General features: G+C 32.5%; 2 protein-coding genes across 3 annotated transcripts; one reads left to right on the top strand and one right to left on the bottom strand.

Moving 5' to 3' along the window:
- Window positions 1-6093: 6093 nt before the first annotated feature.
- On the bottom strand, window positions 6094-8238 carry LOC120637351 (mRNA cap guanine-N7 methyltransferase). Its single transcript, XM_039909163.1, has 2 exons — window positions 6821-8238; window positions 6094-6278 (listed from the first exon to the last, which is right to left on the bottom strand). The coding sequence occupies exons 1-2, from the start codon at window positions 7896-7898 to the stop codon at window positions 6172-6174; spliced, it is 1185 nt and encodes a 394-aa protein (XP_039765097.1). The 5' UTR covers window positions 7899-8238; the 3' UTR covers window positions 6094-6171.
- A 1017-nt stretch (window positions 8239-9255) lies between these two features.
- On the top strand, window positions 9256-18592 carry LOC120637343 (DNA topoisomerase I, mitochondrial). 2 transcript variants are annotated; one of them, XM_039909144.1, is made up of 10 exons: window positions 9256-9404; window positions 9716-9876; window positions 10902-11276; window positions 12059-12155; window positions 12682-12891; window positions 13265-13361; window positions 13588-13735; window positions 14669-15966; window positions 16191-16467; window positions 16963-18592. In XM_039909144.1, the coding sequence occupies exons 1-10, from the start codon at window positions 9261-9263 to the stop codon at window positions 17063-17065; spliced, it is 2910 nt and encodes a 969-aa protein (XP_039765078.1). In that variant the 5' UTR covers window positions 9256-9260; the 3' UTR covers window positions 17066-18592. The 2 variants fall into 2 exon arrangements, with proteins under 2 accessions (XP_039765078.1, XP_039765077.1); XM_039909143.1 differs by having other exon boundaries at window positions 13570-13735.
- Window positions 18593-18735: the final 143 nt, after the last annotated feature.

The following is an 18735-nucleotide window of genomic DNA, read 5'->3' as shown; positions in this document are numbered from 1 at the left end:
TGGCCCGAGAAATATGTCAGAGAGTTATCGCCCATTCTCTTAATTTTGACATGTAGGAAAAGTTTTTGAACTTATAATAAATGCTATAATGTCCTGAAGTCGCAATTTAGTCAGCACCAACACGGTTTCCTAAAAAAATGTATGATCACAAACTTGGCACTATTCTATGATTTTCTGACTCATAAATTACATAGTTGCGGCCAAGATGATGCTGTATATAGGTACCTACTGACTTTAGCAAAACTTGCTTCTAGACGGGATTTGTTTCGCTGGTTTTCTCTTTATACTTATTAATAATAGACTTCAAATTGAACATCAGTACCCTCGGGTGTGCCCCAGGGGTCCTTCTACTACTATTGAAATGACTAGCAAACCCTCGAGACTTCATCCGCGTATGAGTCAATCGAGAAGCTATAGTAGACCTGATGCTAACATCATAAATTGTTGATGTTTGAAAAGAGCAACTGCTGAGTTTCTTGCCGGCTTCTTCTCGGTAGAATCTGCCTTCCGAACCGGTGGTAGAATCACTACAAACAGACAGACTTGACGTTTCAAAAGTGCTTATATTAGGCCTACTTGAAATAAATGAATTTTGAATTTTTTTGAATTTTGAATTTTTTTGAATCATCGTGGCTAGCTATGTACCTACTGTTATTTTACGTGGTATACTGAGTTAATAAGTTTTCATTATTTTAATTGATACATACATATAGACATCCATCCACACAAATCTTCTTATTTATAATATTAGTAGGATGGTACGCATGCATTCTTCACTTTGAAATAAACAAAGAATTATTAAAATCGTTTTTAAATTAAAAGGAGCTATGAAGTAAAATTTATAAAAAATTTCAACCCATTTCCACCATTCATTTTGGAGGAAACTTGTTATTTATCGGGATAAAACGTATACTATACGTAGACCCGGAATATCAGCTACCACTTTACAAAATTTTGTTTAAATTGGATCAGTAGTTTTCACGTGATACCCGAACAGACAGACAAACAAAAATGAAATAAAAATCTGTTTTAGACTCAGTTTCGATTATAAAGCATCCCCCGGTCAAAATTTTCAAAATATTCAATGTTTAGAGATCTTTCAGTTACACTATTTTTTGCTGATGGCTTGAAGGTATTTCGTAAGGTCAATAACATAAAAGATGCGGAACTTCTACAAGCTCCCTTGTTTAGATTGGATAACTGCATTTAAAATAAACTTTATCTTAATGTTTCCAAGTGCAATTCTATATCTTTTACTAGGAAAAAAACCTTTTCTTTATGACTACACATTAAAACATCAAATCCTTACCAGTCCTTATATTATAAGGGATCCTGGGGTACTCCTCGACACAAAACTATTTTTTTAATATCATTTGGATTCTATTGTGACCAAAGTATTTAAAACCTTTAGGTTTTCTTATCCGTGTTAGTAAAAAATGAAAACCATAAAAATCCGCTACTGTTCGTGCGTTCATTAGTCCGTACCTACTCCTAAGTCCTTTAGAGTATGCTTGCCAAATATGGAATCCTGCGAATCACGTTTATATCAATAAAATAGAGATAATTAAAATGAAATTTATCAGTTTCCTTAAGCACAAATTTCACCTTCGTAAAACTTCTTACGTAATATCAAGTTACGTAGAAACATTGCAGATGTTTGTTTCTTACCATTGCTAGACAAAGCTAGACTTTATTGTACACTTACGATTACCTAGACATAAAAAGATTCTGCACATTCCTTTAACTAAAACTGAGAACAGATTTAATTACTTTGTACATTTTTCGACTTTTTAATTAAGTCATTCAATTGTCCTACCTACCCGTGCTCATATCCAAAAACCTGGAGAGCCGGAACTGTAAAACAGAATTGCAATCAAACCTGGTTTGTTTGGTCTCGAAGTACTTGTATAGCGACCCCAACCAGATAAACGCAGCGACTAATAGACCCCTAACTAGGTGGACAGATCACAAGAGTCGCATGGAGCCGTTGGACGCAAGCGGCATACGACCATGGGTACTTCCTAAAAAGACCTACATGCCCAGCAGTGGATCGGTTTCTAAGATTATGAACAATAGACAACAATCCTGCCACACACTTATGCGATATAAGTTAGTATAACTTCTCTCGTATTTATATTCTGTAATAATTATGTTAATAATTTTATGTAATTAGTACTTTACCAAGAAAAATAATAAATAATTTTTAGGGAAACTCATTTTTTTATTTATTTTCACCCCATTATTTATTGTATTATATATAATACTTAATTACAACATAACATCAAGTTAACTTTTCTTCATTATTTCTTAGATTGGCCCCAATAGCAACAATTTTATTATTATTGTTCGGTTATAACAGCCAGCCAATGAATGTTCTACAAATGGGCACAGACACTCAAAGAGCCGCTATAGCTTAATCCATCCACAATGATGAGCTTACTGATATCCAAAAATCAGGTATCACAAACGTAAAAAAAATTAAGATCGGTCCATTAGTGACATTAAAACGTACAAAAGAATTAATATTATAATAAAGATTTACAGTTCATAATAAACTCAAAATAGTTTTCATAATATAATAATGATAAAATCAATTATTGTTTTTTAGTGTAGAAGTTATACATAGCTAATATAAATTATATCTAATTAGTCGTTAAATCATCAACAAACACGTTATAATTATAATAACATTATTACTAAACTAAAATATTTCACAATTACTCAAGATGTACACTAAAGACAAGAAAAAAAAAACTGCTTTGGGTGTAACAGATATTTTGAAGATTTTAAATTATACTTTTTTAAAACCACACGCCACCCGACGCAGGTTAAGTCAAATCATTGAAACCGTAGTGTTTTCTAATACCAGAAAATACAAACACCCTACGCTACGGGCTTATGCGGTGTTGGTACGTAGTAAATACTACGATGTCATTTGGGTCGAGGGGGTGTGATGAGTTTGCTGAGATCTTAATTTTTAGACAGTCTATCTCTATTACACGTTTACATGCACTCTCCTCCATCATTAATAAAACTGGACTGACTATTCTATATGATATTAGAAGACAGTCGAAATCTTGTCCCCATCTGAAACGCCACCTTTGGCATAGAGAGTACTCTGAAACTAAAATTAGTATTTTGTCTCAAATTTTAGGTCCTTGATCGTATTAAGCTTTATTACTAACAGCGCCGAAATGGCATCAGTCAATTGGACAAAAATAAATTGACTACAGACTTTTCCAAAGATAACAATATAGTGAACTCGTGTCTCCCTATTTTTAAGTTAGTGGCAATACTGTTTTTCAGTCTTGTAACTATATAGCGCTCTTTCGAGTCCATACAAATTGTAGTTTACTTTCATGCGATCGAATTGCTAAATGTTATAGCTTCTTACACTAGGCACCCAGTGCATACATGTATTTATTTCTCAGTTGCACAATATCGACTGCATCATGAGATGGACAACATAATTATGCATTACGCAAATGGCGCCACGCGAGTGGAGTCAAATTAAACTCAATTTTTACAACCCGCAACTTGACATGGCGTCCATCGTATATCGGCCATGCATAATACGAAGTATTTCTTTGACTCAACACCTGTGTCGTCGCTTGCAATGGCGTGACACCAAAGTATTCGTTGCTTAAGGTGGGCTTAGCAGTCCGCATCTCCATACAGAAGTTGTCGGCAAATTTTTATTGGCCTATTAATATCGCTTTTTCAAAAGTGCTTAAAGATTAGGTAAGCCTACTTAAACAAAAAAGGATTTTTATCTTCGTATTATTAACACCAAAACTCAACAATGGAAAAATAAACATTACTTTCTTATATTGCCCTAATGTTTGTCTTGTAACCACTGACGCCATAAAAAATGGACTTCGGGTCAGCGCTCAAAAACGTCCGAACTAAAAGGCATTCAAATGCAAAAACGGTATGAATTTCGCGCCTGTTCATTTGATCCATTAAAAGATTACACTTACAAAATGGCATATTGCATGGTAAATACATGCAAAAATTACTCAACTTAAGTATGAAAATATGACGATGATGATGGCGTATTTTTTTCCAGGAAGTAAACGATTGTTTTATCATTTGAAACGATTGCCTAGAAACATAGTACCTATTTCATTAAAATTTGCATTCAATCTGAAAATCCATCACGGAACTAATCAAAATAAATCTATTTCTATGAGCGATCGAATGATTTAGAACAAAGAATTGAGTCGCTTATTATACTGTACAATACCTATATCAAAATATCCGCCGATACAATATCATGAACATGGCTGTGAATAAAATATTACTATTTCTTGAAAACTATTCATTATCAAAATAAGAATTATTTTACTATTAATTATTTCATATCCTTAATTTTGATATAGTTATCATAATTAACAGTAGAATGTACTTAGTGTAATAGTTAACAGTAGGAAAATGCCTACTAAATTTGTATGGATATAGCCAGCGCCACCTTGAGTAAGAGTACAATGTTGGAACACACATGGCAGTATTATCTACACAGCATAGACGAAATAACGCCTGAGTGCCAAGTGTGAGATTTTCTACCTACGTTTACTTATTCGTTCGCGTAAAAGTTAACTAGGATATATATGGTATGGAAAGAGCGACATCTAGTGACAGTACGGTCGTCACTAGATGGCGCTCGATACCATAAAATGTAAACTTTCACGTGATTGAATAAGTAAACGTGGTAGAAAATCTTGGCACTTTGTAATATATTCCTATCTACTTGAAGTGACTTTTAATTCATTGTTCTTAAAACAACCTTAAGCTTTGTATGCAAATAAATTTATGAGATATAAGTACAAAATAGTACCATTAATTGTTCTAAATAATTAATAGTTCAAATATTACTATTTTCTTAATTAGAGTTAGGATCTATGTTTACAACAGGATCCAACACTTCCTAACTTATATCACACTGCTTTTTTAACTTTTTGCAATTTATTTATTTAGCCATGCATGAATAGAAAAGAACTTCAACACAGTAACTGTACAAAATTTAAAATTAAATATATATTACTTTGTAATCATAGTCAATATAACAATACTTTACTTGAGATTATTATGTGTATCAATTTCAATAAAGTTGTGTTACTTTACCATAATTTTACTAAATATAATCTCAATCTAATTAGAAATAATTTCAAACTAAAAAGGTTACTACTGTCATAAATAGTGCAATTTAAAAATGGAATTAACGAGACAATTAATCAATTTATTGTTATTAGAATAAAGAATCAAAGTAGTGTGTTAATATAATCATTATTCAGTGTATAACTTTCTAATTCTTCGCACACAAATAAACAAAATAAAGCGCCGACTCGACTCGCCGCCGAAAAGTTGGCAATCTTACAAGTGCATAAAAAATATCACCCATTAAAGATATGCATAAGCAAACTTTAAAAGCAGATTTCAATGATTCATATATGCCCATATAATATATTTCATTAAATTTGAGCACACAGCACATGGGTATAAAACAGAAATTCTCTCACTTGCATGTGATTTTCATCAGATGCTGACTTGGTTGACCAGTGCAAGAGAATTAGACATTGCCTGAATCATCAGGCATTTGATTTAGGCGATGCCTAGGTTTGAATATATATAATAGTGAATATGGGCTTTAGTCTTATAGCAACCGTAGTACACGCACTACAGTCACTTTAAGACTGATAAAGAGGGCACATATTAATTTCCGCACTGGTAAAATGAGAGCCTTAGCTGAGTGGTAAAGCATTCAGGCCACAATTGCCTCAGAGTTGCAGATTCAAATCCTGTTCGTTCCAAAATTCTCATATGCATTTAAAAATTAAATTTGATATTTCTTTACCTCCTTTTTTCCTACGCTTGGTGTAGGTAAAAATTATTAAAAAAAAATTAAATTATAAAACCAAATTGATTTTTTATAATTTACAAAGTGTCTCATTGTCATATGGACCAATGACACACAGGTTGCAGGTTCAAATCCTGTTTGTCCAAATTTTTATATGCATTAAAAAAAATTATAAATTAAATCTTATAACTACAAAAATTATGCTAGGCACTGAATAGGTTAGAACATAGAATTCATAAAGCATACAAATATTTGTATATTTTAGTTCATTACCACCCCTCAATAAGATAGTATTGCTAACTTTTTTGGGTATACTATTTGTTGCTTGATGTTTGTTGGTTATTGGAAGTTATATACAAAGGTTTTCCATTTGAATCCCATGTATTCTTGCACTTTTTGAACACAAATGCCAAATATATTGCTGAAAAAAAAATACAAAGTATATATAAAATTATAAAATAAGTTGTTTTCTTAAACAATGTAATTTCAATTAGTAAACAGAAGAAAATTCAAAGATATATCTTTATATACAAGCAAATTAAAATTGATTTGGTTTTCTAGAAGTCTCTCTCATTCATCATCATCATCCTCAGATATTATCGATAGTATTGACCCACTGCTGGGCTTAGGCCTAGACCTCTGTCATCGTAGAGAAAGTTTAGATATCAGATCCACCACACTGCATCATTTCATGAAGTCAGTCTATAACAATGAAATTATTCTCATGTTAGTGATAATAACCAAGACTTACGAGTTAAAATGCTCTCTGTATACCATTTCTTAGTTTGTACTGAGAATTTCTAAACAGAAAAACCCAACACCCAAATTTGGTCCAACAAGGAATCAAACCAAGGACCTTTTTTACACATAATCGATTCATATAATAAATTAAAGCTAGATTAGTATTTTTTAGTTCTATTAATTAGTTATAAATAAAGTCATATGAAAAAATAAATAACTCACTAGCCACTTCCCATTCACATGAACTCATGGTACCAAGGGGATTTGTGTTACCATTATTTGTCATATTTTCTGAAAATTCTTTTGCATGGCTGTATTCAGATTCATTTCCTAGCAACTCCTTACCCGATACTGAAGGGTAAACTTCAAAACATTTAATCCTTTGCAATAAAAATTTGTACCTATCAGCATATTTTTTGTAAAAGTCTTCAAATCCTGCTTTATATATTAACTCTAAGCCATATTCTGCAGCCAACTTAACAAAAAGCTCAAAATTTACTAAAAACTCAGGACAATTTACCACTCCTTCTAAGTGGAAATCATATTTTGCCCCAAACAGAGGAAAACCATTCTCAGGATCAAATAACAATTTTATATTAAAAATGCGATTGCCAAATGTTCCATTTCCAGATTTTTGACAGCGTGCAACAATTTCATATGCATCAGGTACTGTGCCAAAGAAATAACCATCTGGTTTAAGGCACTCTGATATATTGGCAAGCATACGTCGGGCCTGAGCAAGACTCTCAAAGCTATAGTGCAAACCAAACTGGCAGCTTGTTAAATCAAATTTTACTGATGGATCTTTGTACTTATGTCGTAGTACATCCTTAGTGCAGTCAGCAGCAATAAATTCAGCTGAAAACAAACGGCCAGAACGCCGATGCAAGTCGTCATAACGACTTCTACATTGGTCTATTGAAACGTCTGCAATATCTGCAAAAACTACATGCTCTGCGCGTGCTTTTTGCCATTTACTCAAATCCCCGCCTTTACCGCAACAAATGTCGAGAACCCGTAACGCTCTATGGTAGTCTTTTTCTCTTATTTTTGTCGTATACTCTTGTATGAGAACACTTTTAACCCAATTATTGAAGTTTCTGAGATAAAATATTGGTGAATTACATCTTTCATTTAAACCTTTTTCCTCAATATGGTTGTAATGAGCAGCGACGACGTTAGCATGAGAACTGGAGCATTTTGCAGGCATTTCTTCATCATCTCTAATTTTTGTTTCGTGTGCATTACTGGTGTTTTCTTTATAAAACACAGCATCACTGTTTTGTGAATTTTCAGCCATAGTGGAATAATAACTGAATACTGAAATACGAAATACTTTTCAACTAAATAATTACTTACGTTCTGATAAAAGTTGGGTTTCTAGGTTATTTTGTTCAGATGATTAGTTTTGAATGGTCCACGTTAGCTAACAAATTCGAATTGCTTTTGATTCAAATTTTTTAAGAGCTAAATACCATAGTTATTAATTCAAATTTGTGACGAGGACTTTAGGTTTATGATAAATATGAGATTGAAAATTGAGATGACGCTAAAGAATTGAGTCTGGAGTTTTGTTGTATCAATTCCATACTGGTCTGTCACTGTCTCAGATTAATATGATAGCTACGTAGTCGTACTGGCCACTGTGATTGACTTATATCTGTGTCTTGTATCTTGTATCAGAGGTGTCTACTGTCTGTGGTCAAAATAATTTACTTTACTCTTATTCATTGTTCTTAGCTTTACTTTAAAACTACTAGGCTAGAAAGGCCCAGAAATTAAGTCTAGCCATAAGAATAATGAATAATACATAATATCAGAATTAAAATTAAACGAAGTTGACTTATATCTCAAAATTTTCAAGTAGTGTCACGCTCACTGTAGTGTGAGTGGAACAAAAATTATTATTAAAATAGTTTAAAATTATTATTATATTATTATTATAGTTACAAAAAATATATTTGGTATCGATATCGGTAAATTTGGTTGTTTTTTTTCTGTATGGATTAATCGACACATTTAAATTCTTTGGATAAGGTGATCTAAAAAAATAGATAGTAGTATCATACTGTTTGGTTACGCAACTAAACAGTATGGATACTACTATAATAAGATGTAGGTGAACTTTGTTTTTTGTACTCGTGATAAGTACTAAATGTAATAATACATTATTGCAAAGCAATCATTTACCTTTCTTTTGGTAAAAAATGGTTAAGATCGATCCAGTTATTTCGGAGCCTAGTCGGTCAAGGTAGTCAATCAAAAAGACTTTTTTTAATAATCATCTACTTTGAAATTTCATCAATATATTTGTACAGCTTAACTTATATAATTTATAAATTTGAAATGCAAAAAAAAAAAAAATTCGGAACCGACAGGAAAATTGATAATTCCTCCAAGTGTAGGTAAAAACACAAATAAAAATTATATAATTTAATTTAGACATTTTTAAAGATTTGGTAATAAGTAATAAAACAATAATATTAGGAACACAAATACATCACTTTTTTAAATATATTTTGAATGAACTTGAAAAATAATGAATTATAGTCTGTTTTCCGTAGACCACATCTTTCACTTTCTTTGAGTTTGAAGTTTTTCAAGATCATTGAACTTTGATTCAATTAGTTCACCTGAAGTTGTCGCTAGTTGCGAATAGCGCATGCGCATTCGTCACATCGCAGCACTTAGCAAATTGCGTTCGGTCGGCCGGCCTCATGCTATCTCAAACGGGTCTCGAATAAACGGCGTATACGTAGGCAAAATGAGTGTTGAAAATCCAGCTTGCGATAATGATTGTGATACAGTAAGTACTTATCTTAACTCCGAATAACCAGATGATTCATTTTATTCATCCATTTTATTGATTCAATGCGCAGAATTTTCTGTTTACTCGTGTTCATTGGTCCTACAAAGCGAAAATTTTCTAAGTCCCAATATGGCGTCTCCTAAAGATTTCGCTGAAAGAAGCTAAAGCGTCCGCAAGGCAATATAAATTTAAAATTTATGAAAATTGTAAAGACCATTCATAAACTAAAGACTTTATCTGATAATTTTGAATCGAAAATTTTATAGACATATTTTACTATTAATGACAATGTATTTAATTATTCACAGGGAAAGGTAAATGGTAATAAAAGTGAACACGTGAATGGTATCCACAATGGCTATAACAGCTCAGAAAAGCACAAAAGTAGCCACAAATCGTCAAGCAAGGATAAACACAGAGATAAAGAAAGAGACCACAAGAGCTCTTCAAAACACAGCAGTTCTAGCAGGTTAGCAATCTCGAGAATACTATTTTGACATATACATCTTTGAAGTAGATAAAATGTATTTAATACATAATTGGATTTCCTTAGTTCAGTTTAGGTTGAAACTTCAAGATATTATTACTAGTTTTTTCGCCTGTATTCTTTTTGGTAAACTCGTAAGGTATGTAAGTAACCACTGAAAGTAACAAATTCAGATTTAATTTTTATACTTTTTAATTATTATTAACCCATTACTGGCCCACTACCACAAGGGTACAGGACTCCTCTCAGAACGAGAAGTGATCATCATTCTCTATAGTGGCCATGTGCAGATTTGTATTTTCATGCCCCTTTGATACATTATGCAACTCTCAACCATGCAGGTTTCCTGACATTTTTTTCCCTTTTTTTTTAAACTTATGACACTAGACCCCCCTCCGAATGTTCTAAGATATCTTGACCACTAGACTAGCAATGAATTGTTATAATAATAATAATAACAATAATAAAGCTTTATTTATTCCATTTAAATTTAAAGGTTTCAATCCTTACCAACTATTCATGTTAGTTCTTGGTTCTTGTGATTTATTTATTCTTTTGAATAAATTCTTAAGTTAGTATTAGTCCTTATGTTAGTTGGATCCCATAGGATGGGTGAACGCCTTCTCAATATCTTTCCGTACTTTTCTGTCTTGGGCAACATTCATCCACTCTGTCCCAGCGATATATTTTGGTAAATTCACACATTGAATTGTTAGACAGGGATTATTTAGAATGCACACTAAGTACCTATTCCCAGCCTGCTCTGCTTTTCCTGGGGCTGTAGTAACTGACATAAAAAGGTGTACTGAGCATTTCCGGAAGATACACTTCTCACTAGGACAACATCAAATGTGTCACAGGGAGCCAGTGGGCATAAATAGCATAAGACAGTGATTTAGAGACCTCCACAAAAGACTACCAGTTGGCATCTATCAGTTAGTATGATGATGTTAATCAAATAACCTTATTACATTGGGTGAGTTTTTAAAAATCCCTTGTGGTTTTAGAGATAAGGACAAGGATAAAAGTTCTAGCAGCAAAAATCATAGCAGCTCTCACAAGTCCTCAAGCAAAGACAAAGAACGTGATAGGGAGCACAAAGACCGTGACAAACATAAAGAGAAGGACCGCTCAGAGAAGGATAAAGAACGGAGTGATAAAGATAAGGACAGGCACAGGAGTGACAAGGACAAACATAAAGACAAAGAGAGAAGCGACAAAGAAAAGCACAGATCCAGTGATGGAGAAAAAAAGTCCTCATCATCAAAAGACAAGGAACACAAATCTAAGGACAGAGATCATGATAAGGACCGTCACAGGAGTGATAAGGACAAACGCCGCAGTGAAAAAGATAGGCACTCCAGTTCTAAAGACAAACACAGGTAAAAATGATATTAAAATTTTAAAAACGGTTGTATTAGTGTAAGTGTTTGTAACAAACCAAATAAATAAAATTAAAATTAAATTAAAATTAAAGGCTACTAAAAATATACACACATAATTAACTTTCAGAGATGTTTTATATGTGTGTTTTTAAACAGTAATTTTAAATAAGTATGCTATCAAAAATATAGCCAGTAAAGGTAGAAACATACTTATATCTTGCAATCCAGCAACCTTAACAGTAGTTAATTGAGTAAAAAAAAGTTTATTATGTTTTTAGCTACAGTTTTATAGTTTTATATGTGTGTCATTAAGTTAAACTTATTGCCAAAGTAAATTTTACCTACACATTATTGTATGAAATATTTGATTGCCTAAATTATATACAAAGTTAATGCAAAAGGACCAAGACTTTCCATTACAGAACACAATAATAAGAAACAATTTTACTGCATATTAATTTTTGAATAATGTTGGTGGATTGGTACATACATTATCAGACAGGGTTTTTATACTGCTAGATTTTTTACCACTAGATAAAAAAGATTGCTATGTTAGTGATTGTTTCTTCAATATAAACATTTTATGTAAAGTGTACTGTAAAGTGAAATATTTGTTGTTTATTTGTTTAGTTATTGATTTATGAATACCAATAAATAAATAAAAAAACAAATATCAGACAAATAAATTGCTCCATGCAATTGAATGCATTTTTGAAATAGATTGAAAAATATCACAAGATAATTCATTCTCAAATTTGTATGTAAATAATTTTGTTTAGTTCAAGCAGGCACAAAGAGAAAAGCAGCAGTGAAAAGCAAGAAAAAGTTAAATCAGAGCCAGATGATAGTTCTTCCATAAAACAGGAACCTATGGAGGTATTAGTATGATTAATTTTTTTCTGGTTTTGACGAAACTAGCCAAAAAAATTAAATTAATTTATCCTATTTATACCTAGTATCAAATAGTGCAACACATAATCGCGCACAGTATGCCCTAATGTGTCAAAGGTGTCTAAAGGTCTAGGATTTTTATTATAACTATTGATACATTATTCTCACGAGATACAAAAAGTAAATAAAAACCTTTTTGTATCTAGCTAAAGGAACATTATTAGAGCTCAAAAAACTATATGGTATAAACAATATATAAACTAAAGCTCTTAGAAACCCATTATAAAGATTGATTGTAAATATTTTAAACATGGCTTTATATAAGCATGATCGATACCCAAATATAATGCTGGCAACTGACTGGCGCGACAATCTTTGTCCTGGGTATAGTGCGCCAGCACAATCGCCACAACAGCACACAATGACCATTTAGTGGTAGCATTTCTGTTCTTAAAAAATAAGGCACTTCACATGGTATAGTTAAGGTTAAAATGTTAACAATTGCCCTCAGGTAGATCAATTCAAATCAGATCAGGAAGTTAAAAGACACGAAAAAGTCAAAAATGAAATAGAAGATGATGGTTACATAGGTGTGAATACCACAGCATCGTCTTACGACTTTTCAATGTCACAGTTCAAAGATGATCCACTTGCAGAACTGCCACTAGAAGATGATAGTGCTTCTGGTGAAGAAGCTAGAGAAGAGGAAGATAAACCTCTGGTAGGTAACTTTTAACCTTTATATGTAAAAGGATTTCCCATTTTTGTTTATATCAAATTTTCTTAGTTTGTTTTAGGCCTTGTTAATAAATGTGGCATGGCAATAGTTGGTTATGCTGTGTTTTTTTCATACTAATATTTGAAAGGAGTTGTTGGTGGACTAAAATAAAACTTATATTGATGTTATGCCATGCTTATTAATAAAGACTAAGGTTCATTTATTCAAAGACTAAATTATGTTATTGTATATAGCAGTGAAATTGACGCTGCCCATAAAATGCATTTCTGACATGAATTTTGATGGAAGAACTCTCCTCATAAATGTATTGGGGAGTCATTAGATGATACAAATTAACAAATTTCTTTGTTTTCAGTCTAGACGCATAACCCCGAAAAAGAGAGCTGCTAGTGAAAGTGAAGAAGATACACCTCTGCTTCAGCGTAAGAAAACAAAGAAAAAGGTCAAGAAAGGTAAGTTTCAATTAAATAAAAAATAGTGCTTTGGTCTCATATCATGGTATAAACTGTTTTTACTAGGTTTAAAGATGTTCTTTGTTTTGTACATGAAATATTTTCCATATGCTCGGACATCACAATTTCTTTGTCTTGTAAGCAGAATCAGTACTTTATGATTGCAACTTATTTGATAGTTTCAGTACTAATTTCAATTTTTTAAAAGATGTTTTTGATGAAGAAGAAGAGGAAGAAGAAGCCCCTAGAAAGAAAAAGAAGAAACCAGAAAAAAATAAAGCTATGAAAAGTATCAAGACTGAACCACATGAAAATACCAGTCCCACAAAACGTAAGAAAAAAGGAGAGGAGGAAGAACAAGAAGTTTGGAAGTGGTAAGAGAATGAATGGTTTTATTTTTTTCCCAAAAGGGTATTGTCTTTTGGGTAAAGGCCAAGGATAACTGATGAATACCAATTATTCATATTTGAATGAAACTCAAATGAAGAATGATGGAATATAATGTGATAAAAGATATTAGAAAACATATTTAACTATTTTTGATGCACAGGTATATCAAAGCTCAGGTAGGAATACAGGCAAACCCAGATGCTAAATTTGTTATATTTGATTATTATAATTTTTAAGAAACAAGTAAAATTTTTCACTGTCAAATATCAAAATAGTATCATTTGATATTTTCACACTGGCAACTTCATCAGTTGGTGAATCCAATAAAAGATGGCGCTACTTTTACCTGAAGTTAGATGTCAAGGTGATAAAATGTCAACTATTAATATGACATAACATTTTAGGTTAGGTTTTTCCTAAACATACCATGTTTGTCATGGTTGGAGTCAAATTAATTCAATTCAAACCGATTCAAAAAGCATATGACAGTATTTTCATTATAAGACGTCTACGATTTCCAAGAAAAAAGTATATATTCATACAGGATTTTAAAATAATTCATGACAATCTTCTGAATTAGGCTGTGATACTTATAATTATTAAGTTTAAGTTATAATGTTTATTAAAAATATAAATGGATCACTGTGTAAACAACAAAAGTGCTATTATTCTACACTCAAAGCAATGACCAAATAAATAGTAATTTATTGTTTTGGAGGTGTACCAGAAATCCCTTAATCATATTTTATTTTAACTCAAGTTAGTTCTTTTATAATTATGAACTAACTTGTTAGTTAGTAATGCAGTCTAAGATGCTAAACTGAAAGGGTTATTGCCACAAATTAGTAGTCAAATTCTAAGCATGATCACTTTTTCTCTTGGCTGTATTGTTAGCATTTTTCTATTTTATTCCTCAGGTGGGAAGAATCGAAAAAGGAGGATGGTACTAAATGGCATTACCTTGAACATAAAGGACCACTTTTTGCTCCTCCATATGAATTGTTACCTGAAAATGTTAAGTTCCGCTATGATGGTAAAATTATGAAACTTTCCCAAGACACAGAAGAAGTAGCAGGATTCTATGCACGAATGTTAGACCATGACTACACCACCAAGTCGACATTTAATAGCAACTTTCTAACTGACTGGCGGAAAGTTATGACACATGATGAAGCTAAGGTTATTAAGGATCTTGCAAAATGTGATTTTAAAGAGATGCAACAATATTTTTTAAGTGTATCAGAAAAAAATAAGAATCGTTCAAAAGAAGAGAAAGCTGCCCTTAAAGCAAAAAATGAGGAAATCCAAAAAGAGTATGGTTTTTGCACGATAGATGGACACAAGGAGAAAATTGGTAACTTTAGAATAGAACCTCCAGGTCTATTTAGAGGACGTGGAGAACATCCTAAAATGGGTATGTTAAAAAAGCGTGTAATGCCTGAAGATGTACTAATAAACTGCTCTAAAGATAGTAAAATACCTAAACCACCACCAGGTCACAAATGGAGGGAAGTAAGGCATGATAATACAGTTACCTGGTTGGCATCTTGGACAGAAAATGTTCAGGGACAAGCAAAATATGTCATGTTGAACCCTAGCTCTAAATTAAAGGGAGAAAAAGATTGGCAGAAATATGAGACTGCAAGAAAACTGCATAAATGTATTGATAAAATACGAGATACATACAGAGCAGACTGGAAAGCGAAAGAAATGCGTATACGGCAACGTGCTGTCGCTCTGTATTTTATCGATCGTTTAGCCTTAAGAGCTGGTAATGAAAAAGATGATGATCAGGCTGACACTGTGGGCTGCTGTTCTCTGCGTGTAGAGCACATAGAATTGCACAAAGAAAAAGATGGAAAAGAATATGTTGTTGTCTTTGACTTTTTGGGTAAAGATTCTATTAGATATTACAATGAGGTGCCAGTGGAGAAACGTGTTTTTAAGAATCTTGAACACTTTATGGAAAATAAAAAAGATAGTGATGATCTCTTTGACCGATTAACCACACAAACATTGAATGAACACTTAAAAGAATTAATGCCTGGATTGACCGCTAAGGTCTTCCGTACGTATAACGCTTCCATAACGTTGCAAAGGCAATTGGATGAGCTTACTGATCCAGATGCCACGCTACCAGAAAAAATCTTAGCCTACAACAGAGCAAATCGTGCAGTAGCTATACTTTGTAACCATCAGCGTGCTGTACCAAAAGGTAAACAATAATAAATTTGAAAATTGTTATGTGAAAACATTCAATAAAAAGTTTTGGTGTACTACCTTTTTTGACACTGCATAATTTTGCTCAAAAAGATACTTTATAAGAAAAATATTTAGCTTTAATTCCAAGTTAATTTGATTCAAATGTTTTGGCATAAAATATATGTACAATTCTAACTTGAACAAGTTTTAGATTTTATATTTCTTGTTTGTTAAAAGGTCACTCCAAATCAATGGAAGCTCTCAAGGAAAAAATTCAAGTTAAACGTGATCAAATAGATGAAGCTGAATCAGACCTTCATGATGCAGCCAAAGCTGCTAAGAGAGGTTCAGTTAAAGAGAAGTTAGCTTGCGATAAAAAGAAGAAAGCACTTGAGCGCCTCAAGGAACAGTTGATGAAATTGGAACTACAAGAAACAGATCGTGATGAAAACAAAACAATCGCTCTTGGCACTTCCAAACTCAATTATCTTGATCCACGTATCTCAGTCTCCTGGTGAGTTATTTCATTTAATTTTTATTATTTTTTGGTACTTTCTACCTTTATGCAGACTAAATTTTGACCCAGATACATAACTGGTCTTGGTCCTTTAATTGACCCAATGGAGTGTTCTTAAGAGTTTTTTCTGAGATTGTTACCAGAAACACATTTGATACTGACCATTGATTTTCTAATACTATACCTGCAATTATTATTATACTAGATTAGATCTGCTGCGCAAATCAATTATATTTTATTATGGGACTAGCTCCATGTCTATTCTGTGAAATCTGTGGTTAGAGTTATTATACAGGCAGATTAGCCAAAATTGCCATATGTATAATGAGCATATTATATCAATTCACACTCATATTATGTAAAATTTCTCGCCGAAGTAAAATGGACCTGATGTGACTCGCAAATTCTGTACTTCTGTAAAAATGCTAATTAATTTCTTTGACTGCTATGTAATTGTTTGCATCTATAGTAATTGCTTTTCTTCTGTTGCAGGTGTAAAAAGCATGGTGTGCCCATAGAAAAGATTTACAATAAAACACAGCGTGATAAATTTCGTTGGGCGATCGATATGGCCGGACCCGACTACGTTTTCTAAGTTAAACTTTAGCATTAGCTATATTCTTTATACATGTTTTAAAATCTGCAGACGTTCCACATTATACATACTACATTATATATTAGTTCATTATTTATTGTTTTATCAAGTTTTGACCTGCGTTTTCAAATTAATGGATAATTTTGAGGAAATGATAAAATTATATGTGTTTTCTGTATTATGTTCCTTACACCTTTAGGATCTAAATTAGAAGTCTGATTCTAATTTATTTTACTACTATATTTTTTGCTTATGGTTTAGTAGCTAAGTTAGTGCTATTTGAAACTAGTTTAAGATTGTACAAATTTTTGCAATCGTTCAGTGTATGGTATTGTCACATTTCAATACAGAGATGTGTAAAAAATGTAAGAGAACCCATTGTCTAGGGTTCGTTTCCACAGACGCGGCGACGAGCGGAGCGAAGCCATGCAGTGCAAAGTGCAGACAAATCAGATGTAAAGCGCGGTATAATAAAATTATCACGCCATAAAATGATAATTTGATTGTACCATTTCTTCACGGTTTCTGTCTGCTAAGCTAAGCTACACGCCGCCTCAGTGGAAACTTACAAGCAGTAGCATAACTGGAAACTTTTTTTTATACATGCTACTAACATATACAGATTTTGTTAATTTTATGTTAAAGTGACAAAATTCAAAAGTAGCAATATTGAGTTTCAAATCGGAGTATACAAATTAATATTTGTATATAAAGGCAAGGAGCGAGGCTGTCATTGCATCTGTGCATCAATGGGGTAGTTGACTGGTATATATTTCTTTCTCATCCCAAGTATAAAATTATACATATATAAGAAGTTTACACAAATAGTAATAGTATGCATAATGCCATCGCATCGGATCGTTGGATTGGTATGAACTACAAGTAAACAGTCTGATATCAGCTACGCAAGGTGCGTGCGACGAAGATACTACCACCTTCAGGTGGGGAATCCACGTTTGCGAACCAATATGCTCCGCACATCTGCAAAACTCCTGCTGTGGTTACATGTCCAGCCAAGTTGACTATCTGTAATCGTTAGCGCTTTAGAAAACTTGGTTGGATTTGGTTCTCAGACAAAGTTTCCATTTTAGTTTCAGGAGCTAGAGTTTCGGGAACGAAATTGTGGATATACCAATACCAATTTTGATGTTTTCAAATTATTTCTTTAAAAATACACAACAATGTCGCCAATCAAACAGGAAACTACTCTATTGAATAGTGAAGCAATAGTATGAGTTGCGAGTCGCGTTACAGGCTGCAACTGTAATAGTGTAAATTTAAAATGTATTTTTGTGCACAATGTGCAATAGCTAATGTTGTAAATTAAGATACGAAGTTATTTTATTTTTATAACTATAGGACCGAAAATCGTGGCAATTACAAAACAGACCGTGTTACGGAGGTACAATATAGGTAAAATTTGTAATATTACAGTGATGTGTGAGTCTTGTAAATAGTAAATTTTTACCATGTCATACAAATTGTGAAATGAGATTATCCAAATAAAAAAAAAACAATGACACTAGAGTTTTGCATTTTTTATTTTATAAAAATAACTGTATTTGCCCTGAATCACAATAAAACTGTGGTTTTCATCAACATCTAACATTTTTTTAAGGATCGATTTTACAATATGCTGCTCAGAGTAACACCGCAGCACATTCTGTACG

Source organism: Pararge aegeria, chromosome 3, assembly GCF_905163445.1.
Source record: "Pararge aegeria chromosome 3, ilParAegt1.1, whole genome shotgun sequence".
NCBI classification, from domain to species: Eukaryota; Metazoa; Arthropoda; class Insecta; order Lepidoptera; family Nymphalidae; genus Pararge; species Pararge aegeria.
The sequence above is the reverse complement of the archived record's forward strand: the minus strand, read 5'-3'. Positions and strand labels throughout refer to the sequence as shown.

Coding starts and splice junctions, on each gene's coding strand:
- LOC120637351 (XM_039909163.1), bottom strand. CDS start 7,898: ATGGCTGAAAATTCACAAAACAGTGATGCTGTGTTTTATAAAGAAAAC. Junction 6,279..6,820: donor ATGTGAATGGGAAGTGGCTA/GTGAGTTATTTA, acceptor TTTTTTTTTCAG/CAATATATTTGGCATTTGTG.
- LOC120637343 (XM_039909143.1), top strand. CDS start 9,261: ATGCGCATTCGTCACATCGCAGCACTTAGCAAATTGCGTTCGGTCGGC. Junction 9,877..10,901: donor AAACACAGCAGTTCTAGCAG/GTTAGCAATCTC, acceptor TTGTGGTTTTAG/AGATAAGGACAAGGATAAAA. Junction 15,967..16,190: donor TCAGCGTGCTGTACCAAAAG/GTAAACAATAAT, acceptor GTTTGTTAAAAG/GTCACTCCAAATCAATGGAA.